The 26283-nt window shown below is 40.5% G+C and overlaps 1 protein-coding gene and 1 long non-coding RNA gene across 2 annotated transcripts; one reads left to right on the plus strand and one right to left on the minus strand.

Moving 5' to 3' along the window:
* Positions 1–103: 103 nt before the first annotated feature.
* Positions 104–26258, plus strand: Alas2 (5'-aminolevulinate synthase 2). The gene is made up of 11 exons (XM_070040378.1): positions 104–184; positions 5592–5787; positions 7304–7426; positions 8370–8480; positions 11225–11447; positions 11967–12151; positions 15333–15512; positions 18005–18169; positions 18737–19005; positions 20325–20487; positions 25974–26258. The coding sequence occupies exons 2-11, from the start codon at positions 5607–5609 to the stop codon at positions 26135–26137; spliced, it is 1764 nt and encodes a 587-aa protein (XP_069896479.1). The 5' UTR covers positions 104–184; positions 5592–5606; the 3' UTR covers positions 26138–26258.
* On the minus strand, positions 5860–10356 carry LOC138840308 (uncharacterized). Its single transcript, XR_011376062.1, has 3 exons — positions 10273–10356; positions 8182–8254; positions 5860–5945 (listed from the first exon to the last, which is right to left on the minus strand). It is a non-coding gene; the product is annotated as an uncharacterized lncRNA (long non-coding RNA).
* Positions 26259–26283: the final 25 nt, after the last annotated feature.

Here is a 26283-nt window from a genome sequence, read left to right on the forward strand (position 1 = left end):
TCCAGAGTGGGGGGAATTACTTTGTTTTTATCTCTAACAGGGCCCTGAGATACTTTTGAGACCAATGAAAGCCAGGCCAGAAGAAGGCGGGGTGGGTGGAGCTCAGCCAAAGCCAGGGATAAACACCAAGTCCTAACTCACTGCACTCACCCGTCTTCCGTTCGTCCTCAGTGCAGGGCAACAGGTAAGAGCTGTTTCTAGCCTGGCACCTTCTCTCTGAGTATACCTGTCCACCTCAGTGCTACATACACTATTGTCTGACTAAATCTGACATTCTGTTTCTTAAAAAGTCCGTCACTTTCTTTTTTTCTGTCTCTTCCTATCTTTCCCTGTTAATGGGTTTTTGCTTCTTTTCCCATTTCTCTCTGTTGGTAGTTTCTGACATTATTTCGCCTACTCTCCAACACTTGCTTTCTCTTATTTTTCCTTCCACTAAGTTCTCTTAACATCTTTTCCTTTTTCTGTCTCTTATTCTTAACTCTGTGTCTCTGTCGCTGTCCCTCTGTTTCTTTCTATTTCTTCCTGTCCTACTATTTCTTTTCTTTTCTTTTTCTGTTGGTCATGAGGCTTGAACTCAGGGCCCAAGTGCTATTCCTGAGATCTTTTTCCTCAAGGCTAGCACTCTACCATTTGGAGCCACAGCTCCACTTCTGGTTTTCTGGTGGTTAATTGGAGGTAAGAGTGTCATGGGGACTTGGCTGCCTGTGCTGATTTTGAACAGCCACAGCCTCCTGAGTAGCTAGGATTATAGGTGTGAGCCACTGGAACCCAGCTTACTATTTTGTTTTGTTTTGTTTTTTATAGAGAAGAATGTCTTAATATTTCTTCCAACAATTCTCCATTCCTTCTTCCATTAATTCCCTTCTCTCTACTTGACCAAGGACATAGGTTGACAAGTCATAGTTTAGGGGACTAGATTTAAGAAGGAAAATATAAAGGGAAATGAAAGGGATAGAAATGAACAATTGGGTAAGGAAAGATTTAGGGGAATTGATAATTGGTAAGATAGGTGAGCGTTTCTGATTCTCTTATTCCAGGTATTTAAAATATTATCTTCAGTGGTTGGATCAGTGTACTAAGAAGGGAGGTAAAGCCTGATGCCTCCAACTCCTGAAGAGAAGTAACTGATTACTTTCCAGTCCTAATTGATGCTTGCAAATCAGAGCACAAAATAAAGGGACGGGATCAAAGAATGCTGTAATGGATGGTTTCTGGTTTCTCTGCTTGGGTTAAGCTGTGGTTGGCCCTTATGACATTTGGGATTGCTGATTGGGCGCCTGGCATGAAAAGGAATTGTAAGGATACAGGGAAACCCTTTGATCCATAACTTGGCTTGAAATTTGACTATTATCTGTGATTGAAAGCATTATTTTAAGTAGAACCCTAAAAAGCATTTGTACACATAGTAAAATGTACAAAAATGCTTGAGTGGTGGAACAGAGGACTGAATAAATCATTTTTGTGTGTGCAGGTCCTGAGGCTTTAACTCAGGGCCTGGGCACTGTCCTTTAGCTGCTTTTGCATAAGGCTTGTGCTCCACCAGTTGAGCCACAGTGCCACTTCCAGCTTTTTCTGAGCAGTTTATTGGAGATAAGAGTCTCATAGACTTTTCTGCCTGGGGTGGCTTTGAATTGTGATCCTCAGATCTCAGCCTCCTGAGTAGCCAGGATTATAGGCATGAGCCAACAGCACCCAGCTCTGAATAAATCTTTACTAGTGCCTAAAATCTTACTTTAGTTGGATTTTGGCTCTTTTGGCAAAGGCATTGTTCTAGAAGGGGATCTGTGTTAGTGGGCAGAGTAGAGCATCTAGAGTTAGGCCCCCAGTTACAAAAATATGTAATAATATTTGAATCATGGACCATAGTAATTAATATATAGTGCTCTTTGGGTACAATCTGCCTCAGTTAAAATCCTGCTCCTTTCATTTACTAGGCTCTGTGGCCTAGAGATTTACCAAAGTCCCTTAGGGTCTTCGTTTTCTAACCAGAGGGTCTTCATGAAGACTGAATAAGTCACTGAATGTGTATCTGAATATCAGGATCAAGTGAGATCTATGAAATTACCTAGTGTAATATTTGTGGAGAAGCTGAGTCCCAGAAGGGATAAACACAGATCCCAAATACACACAGTAAGTTATCACGGGACTGAGACAAGAATCAAGTCACTAGCTTTCCAGGCTTTGTTTGTCATATTTATGATGTGATTTTCTTTAGCTGTACCTTCATTTTTCCTACATAGAAAATTAGAGAAAATAATTATTAACACTTTTTTAGTATTTATTTGGGAATAGGTAGTCTTCTTAATACTTCATATAGATTATCTTACTGAGTCTTTACAACACGCTGTGAAGCAACTGGTCTATAATATCTAAATTTTATAGTTAGAAGATATATAGCAGGGAAGTCAATCTCTTAAGATCCCAGAGCTAGTGAATGGTGAATCCCGGATTCAAACTCAAGTAGCTTTACTCCAGAATCTGTGATCTTAATACCTTAAATCACCAAAATTGCCTTCCTAATTCAATTTTATTCTCTATAGTCTCATGGTAGGAAGTGGTATGGAATGGACCTAGTGCCTAATGTACCTAGCTTACAAAATTATGAATCATAATGACGTCCAGACAGAGTGAAAGAAGAGTAGATTCCAGGGAAAGAGTATCCGAAGAAGTAGAATTTGAAGCAGAGCTTAAATAAACTTGAGAATACAATGAATTTCACATAGTCTATATATCCCCAGGACCCTGAGCACATCATGGTCAAAAGTTTATTAGAGGTCAGACACTGGTGGCTTACATCTGTAATCCTAGCTACTTAGGAAGCTAAGATCTGAGAATCATGGTTCAAAGCCAGCCTGGGCTTGTCTCCCATTAACTACCCCCCAAAATATTATAAGTGGATCTGTGGCTTAAGCTAAAAAAGCTCAATGATAGTAGTACCTAGGCTCTGAATTCAAGCTCCTGGACTGTCATCCCACCCTCAAAAAAAAACCTCATTAGAGAGGATGAGTATACTAAACTTCTTCAGTTTTATATAGAGAGGATAGGCCTTATTCTACCATCATTCTAAGGCAGAACTAGACTTTGCCTCCAATCTTGGGGGCTTCCCCTCTCACTACATAGTTCAATGTTGCTATTATTGCTGTGTTGATTCTGGGGGACTCTTTGGCCATCCATCTTAGCTCAGCTTCAATAGCCAGAGCCAGCCTCAGCCAGATGCTCAGATGTGATTCCAGGAAGAGGCTCCTCTTCTCTCCCACACCCTGGACTCATCTTGGGGAGTGTTCAGACCCCAATAGTGATAAACTCGGGGAGCTTTATCTGTGCTCTGCAGGCTCAGGCCTAGGGGCTTTAGCCTTCCTGGGCAGGCAAAGGAAGGGAAATTCTTATCTACAAATATGAAGTAGGCACTGGATCAAATGCAAGACCAACTATGTGAGGTAGACAAAATTACCTCACATTTGACAGCTGATGAAAGATCCAAACAAAGGGAGTGACTTGTCAAAAAAAAAACACTACACAAAGGAAATAGGGGGCTGGAATTTAAATAAGAAAAGCTAATACTTATTGAAAACTTACTATGTTTAGTAGTTTCAGGAATCTTTTGCCTTTCCTAATTTCAGGGGCCATATCTCCAGGCCCTACAAAGTAACCTAGGCTGCTGTGACAGCCTGTGAGAGTAACAGAGGATACTCAAATACAGAATAAAAGGATGCTTTGTGTAATAAGGAGAAGGTTCTTTCTCTTTGAAATCAGGGAAGGAGGAAGGGAGGTGAGAGAATGCCAACTGAGAATGGGGTCATGAGCTCTTTCTCATCAGTTTCTCACAGCAGAAGGCTTATACACTGAGGATGCTGTTCACTTCTATGCAGTAGCTTTCTTGGCAGTGTTAGAGTCTTAGTCTTCCCACATTCTTGTATCTCTCCTTATCTTGTCTGACCCTTTGACTCTGGCTTCATAATTTGCCATTTTTCTTGCAATTTGTTTTCCCTTCTTGCTTATTCTAGCTGTCTTTCCCTTGGTATATCTCAGTTTTTCCTCTTCCTCCCCCTTTAGTACCTCCATTTCTATCATTAATCTTTTGTTTTTACTCTGCCCACTTCTTTTGGGCACTCAACTGTTCTCTCATCTTCTTTATTTGTGTCATAACTCCTATCCCCCTACCTCTTTTATTGCTCAAGCCTCCCCAGAATTTCTCCTTTACCTTTGAGACTTACTGACTCTGTTCCCTTTGGATTATTTTCTCTCCTGTTCAGTTTTTTTTGTTTTGTTTTTGTTTTTTTGTTTTTTTGGGGGGTCCGGTCATGGGGCTTGAACTCTGGGCCTGGGCGCTGTCCCTCAGCTCTTCAGCTCAAGACTAGCGCTCTACCACTTGAGGCACAGCGCCACTTCCAGCTTTTTTGTTTTTGCTTATGTGGTGCTGAGGAATCGAACCCAGGGCCTCAGGCATGCAAGGCAAGCGCTCTACTACTGAGCCACCTTCCCAGCCCCTCTCCTGTTCAGTTTTATGAGTCTTTGTATATTCCTCTAAATTACTGGATCATTTCTCATGTTCCTTTTGTGATCCTCTTTGTATTTTTATTCCTTCATTCATTCATTCTCCCCCTCTCTCATTTTCTCTTTCTCTTATCTTACTTTTTTCTCTATTCTTCTGAATTCCCCATTACTATCTTGTTTTGTCTTTCTGCCTTCTTCCTCATGTCTCCTCTCATTTCTACCTTTCCCTTTTCCTTCTCTTTCTCACCCACAGTTTCTGCTCTTCTAATTTAATTCTACCGAGACCATGCCTTTGTTTTCTTTCTCTGCTTTCCCTCTTGGATCTTTCCTAATCTTCAATTTTGGTTCTTCCCATAATTCTCTTATCTTCCCCTATTTGCGATCATGCTCATTCATTCATTTGCTCCAAAATTCAATAAATATCCATTGAGTGCTATGTTTCATTTGGTTTCTCTTTTCCTGATATTCTCTCTGGCACCTTTCTTTCTTGTCTTGGCCTCTGCCTTTTCTTCTGACTCATAGGCAATATTTTTGTTCCTCGTCTTCCAGACTCTTTGAGTCTTTCTTTCATCTCCTCCTTTATCTGTGTTTATCCAAATGTCAAGAGAAAATCCAAAAATAGGACAGTATCAGCCTGGTAGTACATAGTCTGAATGCCCTAGGACCTCCTTTCTTATTGCTCCCTGGATCTCTTTAAGCTGATAACTGGTTTTGAGCTTCTTCTCCATCTCTGGCAGAGCCTTCTTAGGAAATGCTCTAGGACAAGTCTAAGGATCTGTATCAGTCTTTACTTGGCTAAGAATGATATTCTTAAAAAGGTTCCTTGCTTCAAGTATTCATTAAAGCTGGTTGTATCAACTCTCATCCTGCCACACACAAATACATTTCAATGATCCCCATAATCAGAGTGGCAGAATCTGAATCTGAGTCCAGGCTTTCTTACTGTTCTGATAATATTAGAAATCCTTTCCTTGTCTCTGAGGAAAGCACTAATCTTTGGATGGAAAGCTAAAGTCAAAGAATCAAACATAGGAGTGATCCTTGGCTTGTGGCCAAGCTGTCATAATGGAATCTCATCTCTTCTATATTTTCTGCAGGACTTCGGGATCAAGATGGTGGCAGCAGCTGTGTTGCTACAGTGCTGCCCAGTGCTTGCCCGAGGTCCCACAAACCTCTTGAGTAAAGTGGTCAAGGCTCATCCATTCCTATTTGGTAGTGGACGCTGTCCCATCCTGGCCACCCAAGGACCAACCTGTTCTCAAATCCATCTTAAGACAACCAAAGCTGGAGGAGGTAAGAAGAGGTCACTAGCAGGGCAGAAGGGGAAATAGAATTCAAAGAACTGTCTGTTAAAAATGCTTACCACACATTTCCTCTTGCATGAATTTCCATCCAATCTCATATTAGTGAGACAACTGCAGCAGCAATGCAATAATTTCCAAGACATCTTGCTACATGGGAAAAGCAAGATACAAGCAGCATGTAAAATATGAGTCTAAGTTTGTTTTTTAGGCTATATATATATATATATATATATATATATATATATATATATATATATACACACACACACACACACACACACACACACATATATGTGTTTGTCAGTGTTTTGTTGTAGTGACAAAATATTTGAGAAAACGTACATACAAGATGAAAATTCTATTTTGGCACATGATTTTAGAGGTTTCAGTCCATGGATAGCTAGCTGGCTCCATTGTTTTAAGTCTACTATGAGGTAGAACATTGTGTGGCAGAGTAGAATGTATAAATCGTAACCACAAGGTTTCAAGTCATACTAAACACCAGTGCCTAATAATTAGGAAAGTTCATATGAAAATGTCAAGGCACAAGCAGAAACGGTCAGATGAGTTGATGTTAGGCAAAATGAACCCAAAGATAAGGATTCAAATGTTTTTTTTTCTTTCTTGCGATTGTTTCTAACATATTTATATTTCCTTGTTGCTTTGTATGTCCCTCCCCCACAGTATAACCCCTGTTTTCACTGTATTTGATGTTGGTATAATTTGTGGAGGGGAAGGGAAAAAAATTGTTTAAATAGGGATACTGATGGACCCATTGCAACAATGAGATGTATAAGACGTTATGTCAAAAAACAAACTTTACAACTTTGGCGGGGGTGGGGGGGAGGCGGGGAGAGGGAATGGAAAGGGATGGTAAGGGGAAACAAAGGAGGAGGCAACAACGCTTGATAAGAAATGTACTCATTACCTTGCCCATGTAATTGTAACCCCTCTGTATGGTATTTTCACAATAAAAAAATGTCAAGGCAGAATGGACTGTTTAAAAATATACCCATGATATGTCTTCTGCCAGAGTGTTTAGAAAGAGTCTCATTCCTGTGCTCATTCTATCCTATACCCCAGCCATGCAGAAATTACTTTAAATTGCTTTAATCAACCCCACTGTCTCAATATTCTGTACCTTTGCTCCTGACATAAATGATTATAGTTTCCCATATTATTGCCTCCTCTCAAACATCTCATTTAATACTGATCTTGGGCATCATACATTTGCATAGCTTGCTTACAATGCTAGCTTATCCAATGTTAACCCTTAGTCATGTCCCCTATCCTCTATCCCATCCTAGAACTATTCACTATGTATCTTCAGTGTGTACTATCTCCACCTGCTTAGGAGCTCTCCTAGCACAGAGACCAGATTCATCTCTCTGTTTCTACCATAACCTGAGATAGGGTTAGGATAGATACATTATGTTTCATTATCATTGCTCAACTAAACTTGTAACCAGAAATGAACCTCCAAACACTCTCTTATTGTTGTTTAGACTCTTCATCTTGGCCCAAAGGCCATTGTCCCTTCATGCTGTCAGAACTCCAGGATGGGAAGAGCAAGATTGTGCTAAAGGCAACCCCAGAAGTTCAGGAGGATGTGAAGACTTTCAAGACAGGTTGAAATCAAGTTCCACCTTATCCAATCTCTACTGCTAATGCCTAAATCTACTTCATCATAGTCTTGAGTTCATCTAACCCAAGAGAAGCTAGTACACAACTCCTGATGAGATATCTAACCTTTTTCAGGGACGCCACAATAGACAATAACTTAAGATTGTACTGAAGCATGCACTCCCCAGTATACATGCATGTCCAGGAACCTATAACTTTTAGCCTGAAGTATATAATGAACCTCTAGTGTTCTGCCTTCCCTCCCCTAGATAGCTAAATAGAACCTAGAAGGCTAAGATCCTACATTTTAGCAGGACGACATCATAAGAGTATGGATTTATATGAAAGAGAAAAGGTAGGAAGTAGACATGCCCTTTCTTTTTTCCACATACTTTTCAATGAGCCTTGTTCATTGAAAGGTATTTTGAATTAGTAGTTTTATTAAAATAAATGAGTAGTTTTATAAATGAGATACATCTTTTGGAAGGGTGTAGAACCCAAGGTCAACTCAAGTGGTGCAACCATCCATGATCCTAACACCTGAGAGATGGCATCACTGTTGACATCTTTCATAAGTCCTTTTTGGGATAGGCAAATAAATTCAAAATAGAAATGTAATGATGTTCAGAACAAGAGTAAGTTCTATTTTCCTGCATCTGTCTCCCAAATGCAGGACCCAAATGCATTTTCCTGCATCTGTCTCCCAAATGCAGGATGTGTTGACCCTCTTACTTCACCTAAAAAGAGAAGTGTGACTTACCTTAAGGTTTCTTGACATTAAAAGTCTTGTCACTTGGGGAGATGAGTAAGGGCTCACTTTGCATGAGATTTCTCTGTAGAAAGCAGGGAATATAAATTCAATTTTCTGTTTTTTGCATTGAGCCTAAAGTGAACAACACATATTGACTTTCTCCCTTACTTAATGCCAATGAATTCTATACTCCTCAGACATGCTGAACTCCCCAGCCTCAACCAGCCTGAGGAAGACACTCTCTTCTTCCCAGGATCCAGAGCAGATTGCAGGAAAACTTACTCAACTGATTCAGGACAATATGCCGGGTAAGTTTGCAAGGGTATAAATAAACCAGGAACAGAACAAGAAAAGAGTTCTGCAAGAGCATCTGACTCAGTGGAAGAAAGGGGATAGAAGGGTTTTGAAACCAGGAGAATCTAAGATCAATTTTAGTATTGGTACTTGCTGAATGTGAGTACTTATATATATATATATATATATATATATATATATATATATATATATATATATATATATATATATATAAGTCACTTGCCTTGGGTGGGATTTTAAAGTCTACCTCAAGAGGTGATCATAAGAAGAAAACTAAATTATAGTTATGGAAGTTTAACTTATTATGAAGTTGCATTAAATATTAGCTTTACGTCCATTATTTCTTCTCCATGCTTCCCTCAAAAATCCTTACTCTTCACAGAGCCGTTGGACCTCTCCTGTATGTGTTCATAGTTATTTATTGTAATGCAATTTGCTCAATTTTTCTAATTTTGAAAGAATAAGGAATTATTTTCCAACCAACACAGAAAAATAGAGAAAAAATTAAACCACTCAGAATTCCATCATTCATCATTAACTTTTTGTTATATTTTCTCCCAGATACTTTCCTATATAGCTAAACACGGAGCGGAGTGGGGGGTGGCAGAGAGGGAGAGAGAATCTCTATTCTCATCACCATATATATATTTTTTGCAGAAACATGATTTTCTTTTTTATATATTTTTTACTGTAAAGATACTGTACAGAAGGGTTACAGTTACATGAGTAAGGTAATGAGTGCATTTCCTATTGAGCATTGTTACCCCCTCCTTTGTTTTTCCCCTACTATCCCTTCCCTCCCCACCTCCTCAAGTCTTCCCTCTGCCCCCCCAAGTTGTTAAGTTCATTTTCAACATAGTGTCTTGTACATCTCATGGTTACAATGGGTCAACCTGTATCCTTGAGAAACACAATTTTCTATCCACAGTTTGTTGTGTTGCTTGTTTGGCTTAACAACTTAACAATATGAAATGGGCATCATTTCACATCCATAACCATAGAGCTGCTAACAATTATTAATAGCTGAAGTATGTTCTATAAATGGATACAAGAGCATTCTGCCAATAAGCACCTATCATTTAGGTTGTTCCTAATTTTCTTTTTTAAAAAAAATTCTTGCCATTTAGATGGCATGTCAGGTTTTTTTATTGTGAAAATACTGTACAGAGGGGTTACAATTACATGGGCAAGATAATGAGTACATTTCTTTTTTGGGGGGTGGGAGGGGGTCCGGTCGTGGGGCCTGAACTCTGGGCCTGGGCGCTGTCCCTCAGCTCTTCAGCTCAAGGCTAGCACTCTACCACTTGAGCCAAAGCACCACTTCTGGCTTTTTTGTTTTTGCTTATGTGGTGCTGAGGAAATGAACCCAGGGCCTCAGGCATGCAGGGCAAGCGCTCTACCACTGAGCCACCTTCCCAGCCCCAATGAGTACATTTCTTATCAAGCATTGTTGCCTCCTCGGCATGTCAGTTTTATCCACATATAAATACACTCGAAGAAACTACATAGCCTCACCTTTTCTGTGCAGGTCCTGGAGCTTAGCTCAGAGTCTGAATGCTGTCTCTGAGCATTTTTTTTGAGACTTGCACTCTACCACAGCTCCACTTCCCACTTTTTGGTGGCTAATTGGAGATAGGAGTCTCATGGACTTTCCTACCCAGGCTGACTTTGAACTGAGATCCTCAAATCTCAGCCTCCTGAGTAACTAGGATTACAGATGTGAGCCACCATCGCCCAGTCCTTTTCATAAAAACCTAGTATGTCACTTACTTCCTGGACACTTACTTGCTATTTAACCTTGAAAAGTTATGACTCTTCATGCCTCATGCCTTAGTTCCTTCATCTATAAAACAGAGATGTTAATAGAATTTATTATATATGGTTTCTGTGAGGAATAAATAAAATAACATTTTTAAAGTTCCTGAAAATGGACCTCATAGCTATAAGACATTCATTAAAAACTAGTTATGATAATATAATTCAATATTATCTTTTTATTAACTATTGTTACTATAGTAGTAATGATACTATTACTATGTGCCAGGTATTAGTTCAGGTTCATTACATACTGTTTGTTACCAGATGTTCTCAGTTTTGCAAAGAAGTATTATTAGTCCAGTCTACAAATAAGGACATTAAAACAGAGACAGAGGATTTATGCTTTGCTCAAGGCTACATAACTAGTAAGTGACAGAGATATATCTATGAACTAGATCTGTCAGTGCTTCTTCCACCGAGACTGGAAGTAGTAATTCCAGTTAGAAGGCTTCTGCACTAATCCTTGGAGGAGGGATGAGGTCATGCCAAGGGTAGGAAGCCCGAGTGAAATGGGTAAATTAATTACTGAATGAGTGAATAAACAAAAGTACAGTTGAATGAAATAGTGGCAAGTTAATGTAATCCAGAAAAACAGTGGTAGTACAAATATTTGGAAAACCCAAAACCAACAATATGGATATATAGGTGCCAGTAGTTCATGCCTATAAATTCTAGCTACCTAGGAGGCTGAGATTTGAGGATCACAGTTCAAAGCCAGCCTGAACTAGGAAAGTCCATGAGACTCCTATCTCCAATTAACCTCCAAAAAGCTGGAAGTGTAGCTGTAGCTTAATTAGTAGAACACTAGCCTTGAGCCAAATCCCAGGGACAGTACCCTGAGTTCAAGCCCTAGGAATGACAGAAAAAAAAAAGAGAGATTTGAAATACATTATTTTCATTCCCATTTCTACTCTTGCAGGAGACCATGTCTTTGGTTATGATCAATTCTTCAGAGATAAGATCATGGAAAAGAAACTGGACCACACTTACCGTGTATTCAAGACTGTGAACCGCTGGGCTGATGCATACCCCTTTGCGCAACACTTCACCGATGCATCTATGGCCTCAAAGGATGTGTCTGTTTGGTGTAGTAATGATTACCTGGGCATGAGCAGGCACCCTCGGGTCTTGCAAGCAACACAGTGAGTAGTAGAGTTGGTTCACAAACTGTGGGGGATATCTATAGACGATCATGAGGCACACATGGAAGGGAAAGGCAGAGCTGGCAGTGGAAACGTGATTTCTAATATAACTCTTTGGGCCCAAGTCTTTCAGGCTATCTACTCAGATATAAGCTAAATTTCTAAACTCCTGAGCATCTGGTATTGTGGAGGATGAGAAAACAATCAAAGTCTACTGTTCATGAGTTCTTATCTAACTGTAGAATGAGCATTGCCAGAGATAGCCTGTGACCCTCTCTTTAAATTTTCCAATGATTCAAGTTCTATTTGGTTTCTCTCCACCTTCCACAACATCTCTGAGTGCCTCGGTCCCAAAAAGGTCCCATGTCTCCTGTCTTTCCTCTACTGAATCACATAGGACACAATTCATATAGGTTTCCTAAATCAACACTGACCACTGTCCCATCGGGAAAAGGCTTCACACCTGATAGTATTTCTGTTGTTCTTTTCCTTGTCTCTCTTCTGCTATCTCTGGACCAGGGAGACCCTGCAACATCATGGAGCTGGAGCTGGTGGTACCCGCAATATCTCAGGCACCAGTAAGTTTCATGTGGAGCTTGAACAGGAGCTGGCTGAACTGCACCAGAAGGATTCAGCCCTGCTCTTCTCTTCCTGCTTTGTGGCCAATGACTCTACTCTCTTCACAATGGCCAAGATCCTGCCAGGTAAGTCAGTGGCCTGAGATTTGTGTCAAGGCTGATACCCTACAGCACAGTATGCTGTCTCACTGCAGCAATAGACCATTCCCTCTGTTCTGAGTTCACGTGCTCCCATTGTTCCTCCTTTTTGCCTACCTTTCATATCCTCCAAAAAAAGAGGATTATAACCTTCTGCTCTCATTCCTTCCATACCTGGATTGAGTAGAGTATCAGGGAACATCATCCAACCTCACAGCATAATAGCACCATGAATTCATCACTCCCAGCTCAACAGGGCCCTTAATACATATAAATAGTTTTATTTCTCCACAGAAATTTTCTCAAACCTTCTTTCCCCTTTAAAACCTTACCAAATAACCCACATCTCCTTCCCAAATAATACAAAAGCCACCAGGTATGATATCCTTATTTATTAACACTAGATCTATCAACTTCTCTGTTCATCTACCTTTCCTCATTCTTTTGTTACAATGAAAGATACATCTCTCCTTGTGCATAAAGGCGACCATTTACATACACACTAGATCACATATTTCCCCACATATTCTCAATCAGTAACCTCATCAATTTATTATACCTTGTCATTTTTCCAACACAGCTCAGCCACAAATGAATAACACTCTCACATTCTGCCATGTCGATCCTAGGCTCATACAATTGCTGAGAAGGATACCATTAACAAATCATTCCACTCTACCCTCTATGTTGTCTGGCAATCCTGTTTGCCTAGGCAATTGTCCAAGTCTCTGGGGCAGTTTTGACCTTCCCATTATATCCCCAACCTTCCCTGCCCCTTCCAGCCTGCTGGAAGTAAAAACAACAAACAGCAAGCAACTCCAAACCACAAAATACCTGCAAATTCACATGCGGCTTCACCTGTTCTTTCCTCACTATTTGTTTCCTGTCACAATGGAAGAGATGCCTCTTTTCTTGTTGACTAATCCTTCCACTGCTTCTGTGTCCCACTCCCCACTATCTACTCAGGAACCTTGATCAGTCCTCATAATCTTCTATATCTTCAGCCACTCTCTATTTTTAAACATGTTCAATTCTCTTGCATCTCATCATGTTGTAGCTACTACCCTGTCTCTATCCCTATAAGAAGCAAACTGCCTGGAAGAAGTCACTGAGTTTGTAATCTATTGCCCCACCTCCTGTGGATTCTTCAGCACACTATCACAATTATTTCTTGGAATCGTTTTCTGAGGTCATCTATGATCTCAAATAAAGTCAACATTTCTCAGATTTCTTTTGTCATTCCCCTCCTCTTTAACCATTAAAATTCAATTTCTGCCATTTCTTTTTTTGGGGAGGGGTCGGTCATGGGGCTTGAAATCTGGGCCTGGGTGCTGTCCCTCAGCTCTTCAGCTCAAGGTGAGCTGAAGCCACAGCACCATTTGAGCCACAGTACCACTTCCAATCTTCTGGTGGTTAATTGGAGACAACAGTCTCACAGACTTTTCCTGCCTGGGCTGGCTTTGAACTGCTATCCTCAGATCTCAGCCTCCTGAGTAGCCAGGATTACAGCATGAGCCACAAGCACCTGGCTAATTTCTGCCCTTTCTTTTACCACCACACTAATCTAGTGAACCTACATAATTTTCTTTGCACCCTATAATCTATTCAGTTTTTGTACTTATACTGGACTTGAACTTAGGACCTTGTTCTCTTGTTTGGCTTTTTTTTTCTGAAGATAGGTACTCCATCACTTGAGCCACACTTCTACTTCCAGGTTTTGATAGTTAATTATAAATAATAGATTTGTGGACTTCTCTGCCCTGGCTAGCTTCAACCAAGATCCTCAAACCTCAGCCTTCCTGTAGCTAGGATTACAGGTGTGAGCCACCAGTGCCTAGCAACAGTATTTTTGGTGTGTCCTGGTACTAGGATTTGAACACAGGACTTGGACACTATCTTTCTTGCTCAAGTCTAGCACTCTAACACTTTGAGCCACACCCCCACTTCTGGCTTTTGGATGGTTAATTGGAGATTAAAAATCTCATGGACTTTTCTGCCTGGGCTGGCTTCAAACCACAATCCTCAGATCTCAGCCTCCTTAGCAGACAGTATTATAAGCATCAGCTGACAGTAAGTACCCAGTCTTAAACCAGTCATTTTCATTAGCACATATTGTATACTTAATCTTATACTGGAAACAAAGGATATAAAGATAAAATGATTTTATTCTTGCTCTGAGGAAACTCCAAGAGATGTCCTTCAAGAAACCATGACATTTTCTTAAGTAGAAGTTATCTCATACTCTTATGAAAAGTCTCTTTTCTTTAATGTCAGTATAATTTCCAAGATCCAAAAGTCAACAATCTACCAATTTCCCACCTCACTTGCCCTCCCAGTAAAAAATTCTCTGTAACCTCATATTCTAAAGAAAGGCCTTCATTTTCTCCCTTGTATAGTAAAGTAAATAGATGTCATGGACATTATCTGTCCTTGTTCTAACCTGTCATGAGCATTTTTCCAATGGAAAAAGCCTAATAAGTATTCATTCCTGTAACTGTTAAAGCACATAGATTACCTGAAAAAGGTATGATTTCAGACCAGGAAAAATCTAGCATCATCCTGGTTTACAGATATACCCTCAGATTAACCCCACTGTAAGCCTTAATTGTATTTGTTGAAGAGAATGAACCTAGGCCCTATCTTCAAGAAACTCTAAAGATTCTTGTCAAATTAATTTTTATCTCTACTCCAAGTCAGTGAGAAGCCAGGGAGGAATTAGAAATGATAGGAAGGTGCCAGGCTCATACTTGTACTCAGGAGGCTGAAATCTGAGGATCATGATTTGAAGCCAGCCTGGACAGGAAAGTCAGTGAGACTCTTTTCTCCAATTAACTACTCCCCTCACAAAAAGAAGCCATAAGTGGAGCTATGGCTCAAGTGGTAGAGTGCTAGTGTTGAGCAAAAAAAGCTCAGGAACAGCCCCAGGCCCTGAGTTCAAGCCCCAGGGCCAGCATACAAAAAAAATCAAATGACAGGAAGAAAGTAAGGGTCAGAATTCAGGGCAAGGGAGAAATGAGTGTCACAAAGATTTCTAGAGGAGGAGGAAGCAGGGAAGGATCTTCAAGAAAGGAGGGGAGGGGGAACACCTTTTCCCTGATATGTCACACCTAAAGTTTGAAGTGGGTATACTGAGAAAGAAGCTTAAGAATTACACATTTTGTTCCCTCAGGATGTGAGATTTACTCAGATGCAGGCAATCATGCTTCCATGATCCAAGGCATTCGCAATAGTGGAGCAACCAAGTTTGTCTTCAGACACAATGACCCTGATCATCTGAAGAAACTTCTAGAGAAATCTAATCCTAAGACACCCAAAATTGTGGCATTTGAGACTGTTCATTCCATGGATGGTACGTATATGTGTGAATGAATATGTTTACGAATATGTATCTCACAAAAACCTTGATGATGATGACTATGATGATGATGATATGTTGGGGACAATGATGATATGATAATTAACACTTATAAAGTGTTAATTGCATGCCATGCAAAAGTATTACTATTTTATATCTACTAATTCATTCATTCTTCATGACAATTCTATGACACAGGTGCTATTATTACCTTTATTTCTTTTTCTATGAGAAACTGGGACAGTGGCTTCAATTGGAGTAACTTACCCAGTCTTACTGCTAATAGATACCAAAAGATAGAGGCCGTAATTACATTCATCTTACAAGTAAAGAAAGTAAAGTTCACAGATGATATCAAATTTTGTTTTAGTTGGCTCAGGAAATTGGTGTTAAACATATTTTCACCAAGGATGTATAACTTCAATTTCCTTGCACAATACTCATTTCACTAGAAATGATGTGCAAAGCAATCATCTGTGTCTGGCTTCTACAATGGAAACATTCATAAATTATTACCTACGATTTCTCCTAAGGTCAAATATGAAGCATTAGAATCAAAATAGTTTTTCAGATCACACAGACCTGGGTTCAAACCCCACATCTGACATTTATCTTTGTGAACTTGAACAACTCTTTAACTCTCCGGGCATCAATGTTCCCCAAGGTAAAATATCTGATTGTAAAATTGGAGATGATGGAAGCCATTCCATTTATTTTGTGTTAATAGAAATATGTCACTGTGCCTTTCTATTTCCTAGATGCAACAAGGCTCAAAGCTTTCTATTGCTGTCCCTGTTGAGCAGAAGTCAGGTTATTTAAGTACATTCTTCTGGATATATTCACAGTACAAGGTCCTCGTTTTGTCCCTTTTACAACTGAAACAAGAGAAGGTCCAAAGTATTCCCTGATTTGCTATCCTAAGTGTAATGAGCATCATATAATAATTGTATACATAGGCTTGAATCCCAAACTGTCCATATTCAAATCCTAGCAGAACAATTCAGTAGCTTTGGCAAGTTTTTAAATTGTTCTGTATCACAGTTAGCCTGTTTACAACATGGAGGTATTAAGAGAATAGCTGGGAGAAATACATGAATGTATGTAATTAATTAGTTCCATGACCACACCCACCTTTCTACAAGAAGTAATAAGGCAAAACTATCATATTTGTATATTTTAGCATTAAGACTATTAAATTCACTATTTCTCTAGTGAAAATTACGTTGGGATCATACTATTTACATTTACAAATGAATGGCTCCATTTTATTTATGGTAGAAACTCTGCTAAACTGTCAATTACAAGAATGAACTTTTCCCTTTGAAATGATACTTGAAACATCACATTCTTTTCTTTCCTGTCATATTGTCCAACCAACTGCTTACATTCTTTATTCCTGGTCTGAAGCACCTGTTTCTCCTTTCTGAAGTTTCTCCTATATGCCAAGGAGTAAAAGAAAGGAAAATGGAAAATGCTGTGGATTCTTACAATATTAAGACTGGCTTTGAAGTCTATTTCATGAGATTTACAGTCATTTGAAGATCTATGAATAATTTGTCAATCTACATAATGTCTAGAATAATATGGAAAATGATAAATCTATTGAAAATGATTACTTCTAATTCACTCTCACTTCATAGATTATGACTTTGCCTAAGGATCCCTTGGGAAACTGCATTGGCAAAGATGAGAGAAACAGTCCCATGGGGACCTAGAAAATACAAAATAACAGAAGCACAAAGAAGCACAGACACAAGAGCACAGAGAAAGTCTGAAGAAAGACAGACACAATGGTGCACAAACAGAAATAGAAAGGGGAAAGTAAGGGAAAGAAAAGGAAAGAAGAAGAGAAAAGAGGCAGAAACAGAAAAATAAGGATGGAAATGAAGACAAAAATGAAGATAGTAACAAATCCAGAAAGATTAAAGGAGGGCCAGTGAAGAATGAGTCATTGACAGCTGTTAGAAGTACCTGGCCAAGGGATGAATTGGGTCTGAAATTAGAACTGTAATAACCTAAATCAAAAGATGAGGGGTTTTCCCAATTTATTTAAACAAGGCTAGTATTAACCATAGATAGAAATGCAGATTTGCAGGGGGAAAGAAAGGCAGTGAAAGGAGTGTGAAAATGGCAGAAACAAGATGATAGACATTGTCATAATGAAGAAAAACTAGAGAACCAACACTTAACCTCAGGCCAGGAAAGCACACACAACACACATGCACATACTTGTGAGCATGTATGCATGTGCGTGTGTGTGCACACGCACACACACAGATACACACACACACAGAGCCAAAGCTGGTGAGCACAAATGGTTGGTGCATGTAAAGAAGTGTGTAATCATCTCAAATGAAAGTGTATACCCCTCTTTCTCTATAACAATTTTTTCCAACCCCAGGTAGGGATACATGGGAAATTCCAAATTGGCAAAGGAACCAGGGAAGAGTATGATCTCTTAAGCCCTCTGCTTTGTCTTTGCTCAGGTGCCATCTGTCCCCTTGAAGAGTTGTGTGATGTGGCCCACCAGTATGGGGCCCTGACCTTCGTGGATGAGGTCCATGCGGTAGGGCTGTATGGGTCCCGAGGTGCTGGGATTGGGGAACGTGATGGAATTATGCACAAGATTGACATCGTCTCTGGGACTCTTGGTGAGTGAATTGCCCTTGCATGCAATCCAGAGGCTCTTGCCAGATCCTTTTCTTCCTGTTCCCCAAAGCTGCAGAAGCTGTTGGGGGTAGAATTTACAGACCAAGTCTGACTGCCAGACTGTCCTACCAGATCCCCTCTCTTCACTCTCTTCCTACTGCAGCCCTTCTTGAGAAAGTCTAGCAAAGTTTTGTTTTTTTGCAAAGCCCCCTGAGCTGTGCTAAATAGCCAGGTTCAATTTGAATTTGTAAAGAGCTCTATTTACCTTCCCAATACCAACTCCAGCCTTGATCTTAGCTCCATTCCATGTCTAAGTTGCTAAAGGTCTCCACCCTCCTCCCTCCTATCTAGTCATTACATATGGCAAGCCTTGACAGCCCTATCTCAGACCCACAGAATTATCAACTCTTTGCTTGTTGTGGACAAAAGAGATGAGCAGAAGACTGGAAAGGGAGTCTGGAGTCCCAGCTTCTGATATATCACCTTGTGTGAAATGGGGAATGGTCTTGTTTCTTCGGGTGGGGGGGGTAATGATAAAGTCTGTGCATATCTTTCATCTCTGTTTCTAGGCAAAGCCTTTGGCTGTGTGGGTGGCTATATTGCCAGCACTCGCGACTTGGTGGACATGGTGCGCTCTTATGCTGCTGGCTTCATCTTTACCACTTCACTGCCCCCCATGGTGCTCTCTGGGGCTCTGGAATCTGTGCGTCTGCTCAAGGGAGAAGAGGGCCAAGCCCTGAGGAGGGCCCACCAGCGGAATGTCAAGCACATGCGCCAGCTACTAATGGATAAGGGCCTTCCTGTCATCCCCTGCCCCAGCCACATCATCCCCATTCGGGTGAGAGTGCCACCCTGCTTCATTGTTTCCCCACCTGACTCTTGCAGGAGCCTTTCCACACATATTCTGAGCAAAAATGAACTGCTATTTCTTTCTTAAATGACATCTATTGGACGAGTAAGTCAGTAAGTCAGAATGTGTGGGAAGAATGCTTATAATCATTTGTGGATGAAAAAAGTCATCTTGATATGAACAGAAAGATAAGTTCTAGGACCCCCCCACTCACGACACACACATGCCAATACCAAAATCCACAAATGCTCAAATCCCTTTATAAAATGGTGTATTTGCATATAACCTATAAAATCCTCCCATATGCATTAAATTATCTCTAGATGACTTATCCTAATTCAGTGTAAATGCTATATAAATAGTTACAATACTGTATTGTTTAGAAATATCAAGAAAAAAATACCTTTAGGTTTATTAAACATGCGGAGTTTTTTATTGTTTTGTTTTTGTTTCTTGTTTTTGGTGGCACTAAGGTGTGAACTCAGGGCTTTGCGATTGCTCTAAGTAAGTGCGCTAACACTTCAGCCACACCCTTTGACCATCTTGATTTCCTTAATTTTTGAGTAGGGTATCGTATTTATACATAGGCCAGCCTAGACAGCAATCCTATTTGTGCATCCCACACTGCTGGTGTGACAGGCAATTGAAACTGTGCTCTAGGTTTTTTTTGTTGTTGTTTTGTTTTGTTTTTTTTTAGTGGTTGAGTTGGAGGAATCCCATGAACTTTTTTGCTTGCACTAGCTTGGTACCATGATTCTCCTGATCTCTGCCTCCTAAGTATCTAGAAATACAGGTGTGTGCTACTGTGCCCTGCTAAATACATATTGTTTCATTGTTTTTTTTTCTTTTAATTGTTTAAATCTGCAATCCATTGAATACCTGGGAAAGCCCACAGATATAGAGGGATAATGGTCAGAATTGCTCATTAGGCTAACTTAATGTTCCTTTGTAAACATTTTTTAAATACCTGACCTTTTCATGGGCTGAATGACAACATCTCTGAGATACCTTCATGGTATTTTTGTGTCACCCAGAACCACCCCAAATTAATCTATGTGCTTGCCTTTAAAAATAGTTTCAAGCCAAGATTCCTGGTACTAATTCTACCTCTCCTTCAAATGCAGTTGCTGGCTCTGGGCTCTTCCTCAATAGAAATTCTACAGGTGGCTCTGCCTAAGCCCCTTATGAAAAAAACATCCAAGCTCCAATTCACTGATGTTCCTTGACTGGAATCCCTCCATCTGTTTAATGGAGCTAGTGGCAAGTCCAGGGTGGCAGGTATTCAATGACCTTTCTTTTGAGCACAGGTGGGTGATGCAGCACTCAACAGCAAGATCTGTGATCTCCTACTCTCCAAGCACAGTATCTACGTGCAGGCTATCAACTACCCAACTGTCCCCCGAGGTGAGGAGTTGCTGCGCCTGGCACCTTCCCCCCATCACAGCCCACAGATGATGGAAAATTTTGTGGGTAAGTACTCAATTTTGTGGGTAAGGATTATAGCATTTCCCTACCCCCGACCTAGAATCTAAAGAAGTTTGGAGGATAAATTCCATTCAATCTAGAAATTATTTTATTTTCTGTTGGTTGCCAGGCTTTAATACCAGGGTCATGAATGGATGAGAAACAGCTCACAGATTGACAAGGGCTCTAGTTTAGTTGCAAAGACCAACACAAATACAATAAATAACATCAAGGGATGATCAAAGCTCAACGGGCAGTGCATTAGGGAGTTATGGGATCAGAGAGGAGGGGCTTCATCTTGTCTAAGGAATTCAAAGGCCCACAAGTAAAGGTAACAACTGAGCTCAATCTTGCAAGGTAAGTAGTATTGTACCAAGAGAAGAAAAGTGTAATAGAGACATTTTGAGCATAGGGAAAAACATGAAGAACAAGGAGGAGAGTGATAAACATTTTAAGATATATCAAGAACAATAGACAGGTATTACTAGAATATGGGGTAATAGGAGCAGGGCATTGGTGGCTCCCACCAGTAATTCTAGCTACTCAGGAGGCTGAGATTGAAGGATCAGAATTTAAAGCCAGCCCAGGCAGGGAAGTCCTTAAGATTCTTATGTCCAATTAACCACCAAAACATGGAAGTGAAGCAGTGGCTCACATGGCAGTGCACCAGTCTTGAGCAAAAGAACTAAAGGACAGTTCCCAGGCCCTTAGTTCAAGCCCAAGTACTGGCAAAAAAATTATAAATTAAATTTTTAAAAAAGAATATAGAGTAGTAGGAATGGAGTGGGAAAGAGTTAATTTTTGAATCTATGAAAGACAATGCAAGATAGGGACTATATTAAGAAGTTTGTAGAGCTGAGTAGTTTGGATTTTCCCCCTAAAAAGTGCAGCTTCATCAATTCATATGAAGTTTTCTAGATTCATGTTGAATATAGTTTTGTCTCTTTTTGTTTTTGGGGTGTGTGTGTGTGTGTGTATGTGTGTATGTGTGTGTTTGGTGTGTGTGTGTGTGTGTGTGTGTGTGTGTGTGTGTGTGTGTGTGTGTGTGTGTGTGTGTGTGTGTGTGGTGTCCGGTGTTCTGAGAGCTGTGGGGAGAGAATTTGTGTGTGTGTGTGTGTGTGTGTGTGTGTGTGTGTGTGTGTGTGTGTGTGTGTGTGTGTGTGTGTGTGTGTGTGTGTGTGTGTGTGTGTGTGTGTGTGTGTGTGGTGTCTGGTGTTCTGAGAGCTGTGGGGAGAGAATTCACTCATAGCCACAAAAGGGGGAGAATTTTGGGGTGTGATGTGTGTCTGTGTGTGTGTGTGTGTGTGAGCTGTGGGGAGAGAATTCACTCATAGCCACAAAAGGGGGAGAATTTTGGGGTGTGGTGTGTGTGGGGGAGGGGGTAATCCGGTGTTCTGAGAGCTGTGGGGAGAGAATTCACTCATAGCCACCAAAAGGGGGAGAGGTAAGATTGAATGGGCTTTATGGGTAGGGTAAGGAAGTCTTTTTGAAGTACATTTAGATATGGTATAAGGATTTCCAAAACAAAGGAATTCCAGCAGCAATGAGTTATGGACTGGAAAGCAGAGGTATGTAGGAAAGTTGTTTTGCCTGGAGGACAGATAGTACAGGAGTTTGAGGGTGACAAAATAGGTAGGCACAATTCATTCATTCATCCAGTCACTCAAAAGCACTAAATGATGCTAACAATTATGAAGTATCTAAACATTTTACAGAATTAACAAACTGAATCTTCAATGTTAATGTGCTATCATCATTTCCATTTTGTGTATGTGGAAATTAAAGCATAAAAACTGGGCACTGGTGGCTCACATCTGTAATCCTAGCTACTCAGGAGGCTGAAATCTGAGGATCACATTTTGAAGCCAGTCCAGGCAGGAATGTTCATGAAACTTTTTTCTGGCACTAGTCCTGAAGCTTGATCTCAGAGCCTGGGCTGTGTCCTTGAGCTTTTGTGCTCAAGGCTAGTGCTCTGCCACTTGAGCTCCATATCCAGCTTTTTGCCGGTTACTGAAGATGAGTCTCATGGACTCATGCCTGGGTTGGCTTCAAACCTCAATCCTCAGACTCTTTATTTCCAATTAACCAGCAAAAAGCCAGAAGTGAAGCTGTGGCTCAAGTAGTACAGTAGCAGCATTAGACAAAACTAAGAGACAGCATCCAGGCCCTGAATTCAAGTTCCAGCACTAGCACATATAAAAAAAATGTTACTGGTTCAAGGTCATAGAGGGACTAGGTGGGGATGGAGTAGGGGATTATAACTATGGTTACAAATACCATGTCTACTGCTGGACCTTTAATTCAGTCTCTATTGATATGGGCTTAAGTTATAAGCTCTCAGTATTCTTAGGCCCCTGAGTGTTCACTTAGGCTGGACATTTGCAGGAAAGATTTAACAAAAGCATCTATCATGACTCCACTAGTTCCTCAACCCCACAGCCAACCCATCCAGAAACCCATTCCTGCAACTTCTCTCAAATCTATCCTTTCCTTACTGCTTTTTCTTTAATCCATGTCGACATAATTTCTTCCTTATTTCCTTGCCTCTCTCTTCTTCCTCTCCAATCCTTTCTCTGTACGAACCCCCAGAGGGAATTATTTTTCTAAAATCCTGGCCATGTTTCCCTCTTCATGTTTCCCTGGCAACTATACACTAGAGTAGTCATCTCTAAGGTATGGTTTACAAGATAATCCCTGGGATGAGTTAATGGATTAAGAGTTTTATGTTTATTTTTATCTTAAAAATAAGAACTTAAGAAAATCACTGTTGGCTCATGCCTGTAATCCTAGCTACCCAGGAAGCTGAGATCTGTGGATCAAAGTTTAAAGCCAGCCTGGGCAAGGAAGTCTGTGAGACTCTTATATTCAGTTAAAAAATCACACTAACAAGCCTGAAGTGGAGCTGTGGTTCAAGTTGTAGAGCACTAGCACAGAGTCAGAGACAAGGCCCAGACCCTGAGTTCAAGCCCCAAGGCAAGAACAAAAATAAACAGAAAATTATTGACATTGAATTTAACATACAAGATGACAATAATTCATGTATATAATACATAAATAGACATTGGAGACACATGCTAAACTGTCCACACTGAGAGACATGTTTAGTTCAAAGTTTGTAGACACCTGGCCTACCGAACAAAGTTGAAACTCAGTAGCACAGCGTCCAACAGTTATATTTATATCTTCTCCTCTCATATTTTATTTCTCTAGCTGAACCAGATGACTTTGGTTTCCATTTGTTCTCTTTACCTTTGGGTCTTTGCTAACACTGCTATCTTCTGACTGGAATGCCCTCCTTCCCCCCTTCTGGTCTAGTTCCTTCTTCTTCTAGGCTTAACTCAAGTATTCTTTCATTTGTTCTTTCAATAAATATTTAACAAATACTTGCTGTGGGCTAACACTATTCTAGATGCTGGGGACTCAATAATTAGCAAATGAGACAAAACTCCTACCCTTCCAAAACTTATATTCTTCCAGAGAGAGACAATCAAAGTATTTTTTTAAAAAAATAAGCAAATTTGCCATGCACCAGTAGGTCACACTTCGAATTTTCTGAGATCTGAGCATTACAGTCCAAAGCTGGCCCAGACAGGAAAGTCTGCAAGGCTCTTATCTCCACATAACCACCAAAAAGCTGGAAATGGAGCTAAGGCCCAAGGGGTAGAGCTCTAGCCTTGAGCAAAAAAGCTCATGGACAATACTAAGGCCCTGAATTCAAGCCCCAGGACTGGCACAAACAATAATAAGCAAGTTAAATAGCATGTTAGTTCTAAGAGCTTTGAGAAAAAAAAGAAGCAGAAAGGGAGGATGGGAAGTGCTGAGGGCAGTAGTTTGGAACTGAGCTGTAGTACTAGGTATCAAGGTTAGCTACTGAGGGGACACATGTAAAGCTTTCAAGGAGGTAAAGGAGTTAGATTGCCAGAGAAGGGCATCTCAGGCAAAGTGAACAGCCTAAGGTAGGGAAGACTCTAGCACAAGAATATTCCTTCTGGGGGGCGGGGCAGGGGAGAGGGGAGGGGAGATGGGAAGGGATGGGAAGGGGAAACAAAGGAGAAGGCAACAATGCTTGATAAGAAATGTACTCATTACCTTGTCCATGTAATTGTAACCCCTCTGTAGAGTATTTTCACAATAAAAAATAAAAAAGAAGAATATTCCTTCTATATTAAGGGACTAATATGATGAATGTAGAGTGGTGTAAACACATAGAAGAAGAATTAGGCAAGTAAGATGGGATGTGGAACCAGATTGTGTGGGATATTGTAGGTCACTGGAAGGATTTGGGCTTATACTGGAAGATCCTTAGGAAAGATCTAAGAATGGATATGTGATATAAGTTTTAACAGAATCACTTCAACTTCTGTGTTGAGAATATCCTGAAAAGGAGAAAAGTGCAAGCAGGGAAAGTCAATGATCAGCCACTGTAATATTCCCGGTGAGGTAGTGGCTTATACTTAATGATCGCAATAGTGATCAGACTGTGACGCTGAAACAAACAGTGTTAGCTGACAGACTGAATGTGGACTTAAAAAGAAAAAGATGGAGGCTGGCTCTGAAAGTTTCAGGCTGAGCATAGAGAGGAAGGACATGAATAGTTAGTCCAGTGATGTTAAGTTAGAGATGACTACTAAACATCCAAGTAGAGATGGACAAATGACACTGGATACACAAATCTGGAAATTAAGACAGACTTCTGGGCTAGAGATGAAATTTCAGAATCAGCATAGAGATGATGTTTAAAGCCATGAGCTACACAAGGTCATCAGAGATATATACATAAAAAGATTATAAGGGCAGAGGCCTGGCATATAATTTGATGCACTTCCTACAGCTAGATCAGGCTCCCTCCATAGGTTTCCACACTCCTCAGGAACAACAAAGTCTGCCCTGGATGCAACACTGATGCTAATGTGACAGTATCATCTTCATCATAAGGCTAGGATATTCTAACTATGGCCTCATGGCCCACACAGTTCTTATACTTAGGGAGTGGGATAGCCAGTATGACTTGAAATTTTGTCATAGGATTTCTTCTCAATCTTTTTTTGCCAGTCCTGAGGCATGAACCTAGGGCTTGGGTACTGCCCCTGAGTTTTTTGCTCAATCCCAGCACTCTACTGCTTGAGCCATAGCTCTATTTCCAGCTCTTTTTTTGGTGGTAAACTGAAGATGAGTCTCCCAGACTTTCCTGCATGGGCTGGCTTCCAACCATGATTCTCAGATCTCAGCTTCCTAAGTAGCTAGCATTATAGTTGTGAGTCACGGGTGACAGGTGCTGGCTTCTTCTCAATCATTTACACATCTCAGCACTCATAAATAAATGGCAATATCCACAGCTCACATTGGAACAAACAAAGCTACTGTTGGCCGTTATACACCTCCAAGGATTAAGAGGAACAATATTTTGACCTATCTATACTTTTATACTGTGACATAGGGATGTAGAAAACCAAGTCTAAACATTTTTTCCCTCCTCTCTCTTCCACCTTCAGAGAAGCTGCTGGTAGCCTGGACTGAAGTGGGACTGCCTCTGCAAGATATATCTGCTGCTGCCTGCAATTTCTGCCGCCGTCCAGTGCACTTTGAGCTTATGAGTGAGTGGGAGCGTTCCTACTTTGGGAACATGGGACCCCAATACGTCACCACCTACGCCTGAGATGCTAGCTGCCTTGGATGGCTACCCTACCTGCACTTCCCTTGAGGCTGGGCCTCCTCTCTCCTCAGCTTTGTTGTGTGCCCCTAGCTGATTTGAATCTGAAAATAAAGAGCAAACTGCAGCCTTTGTAACCTTTTGTTCAACAG

Source organism: Dipodomys merriami, unplaced genomic scaffold (assembly GCF_024711535.1).
Source record: "Dipodomys merriami isolate MVZ:Mamm:240054 unplaced genomic scaffold, mDipMer1.0.p SCAF_3, whole genome shotgun sequence".
Lineage (NCBI taxonomy): Eukaryota > Metazoa > Chordata > Mammalia > Rodentia > Heteromyidae > Dipodomys > Dipodomys merriami.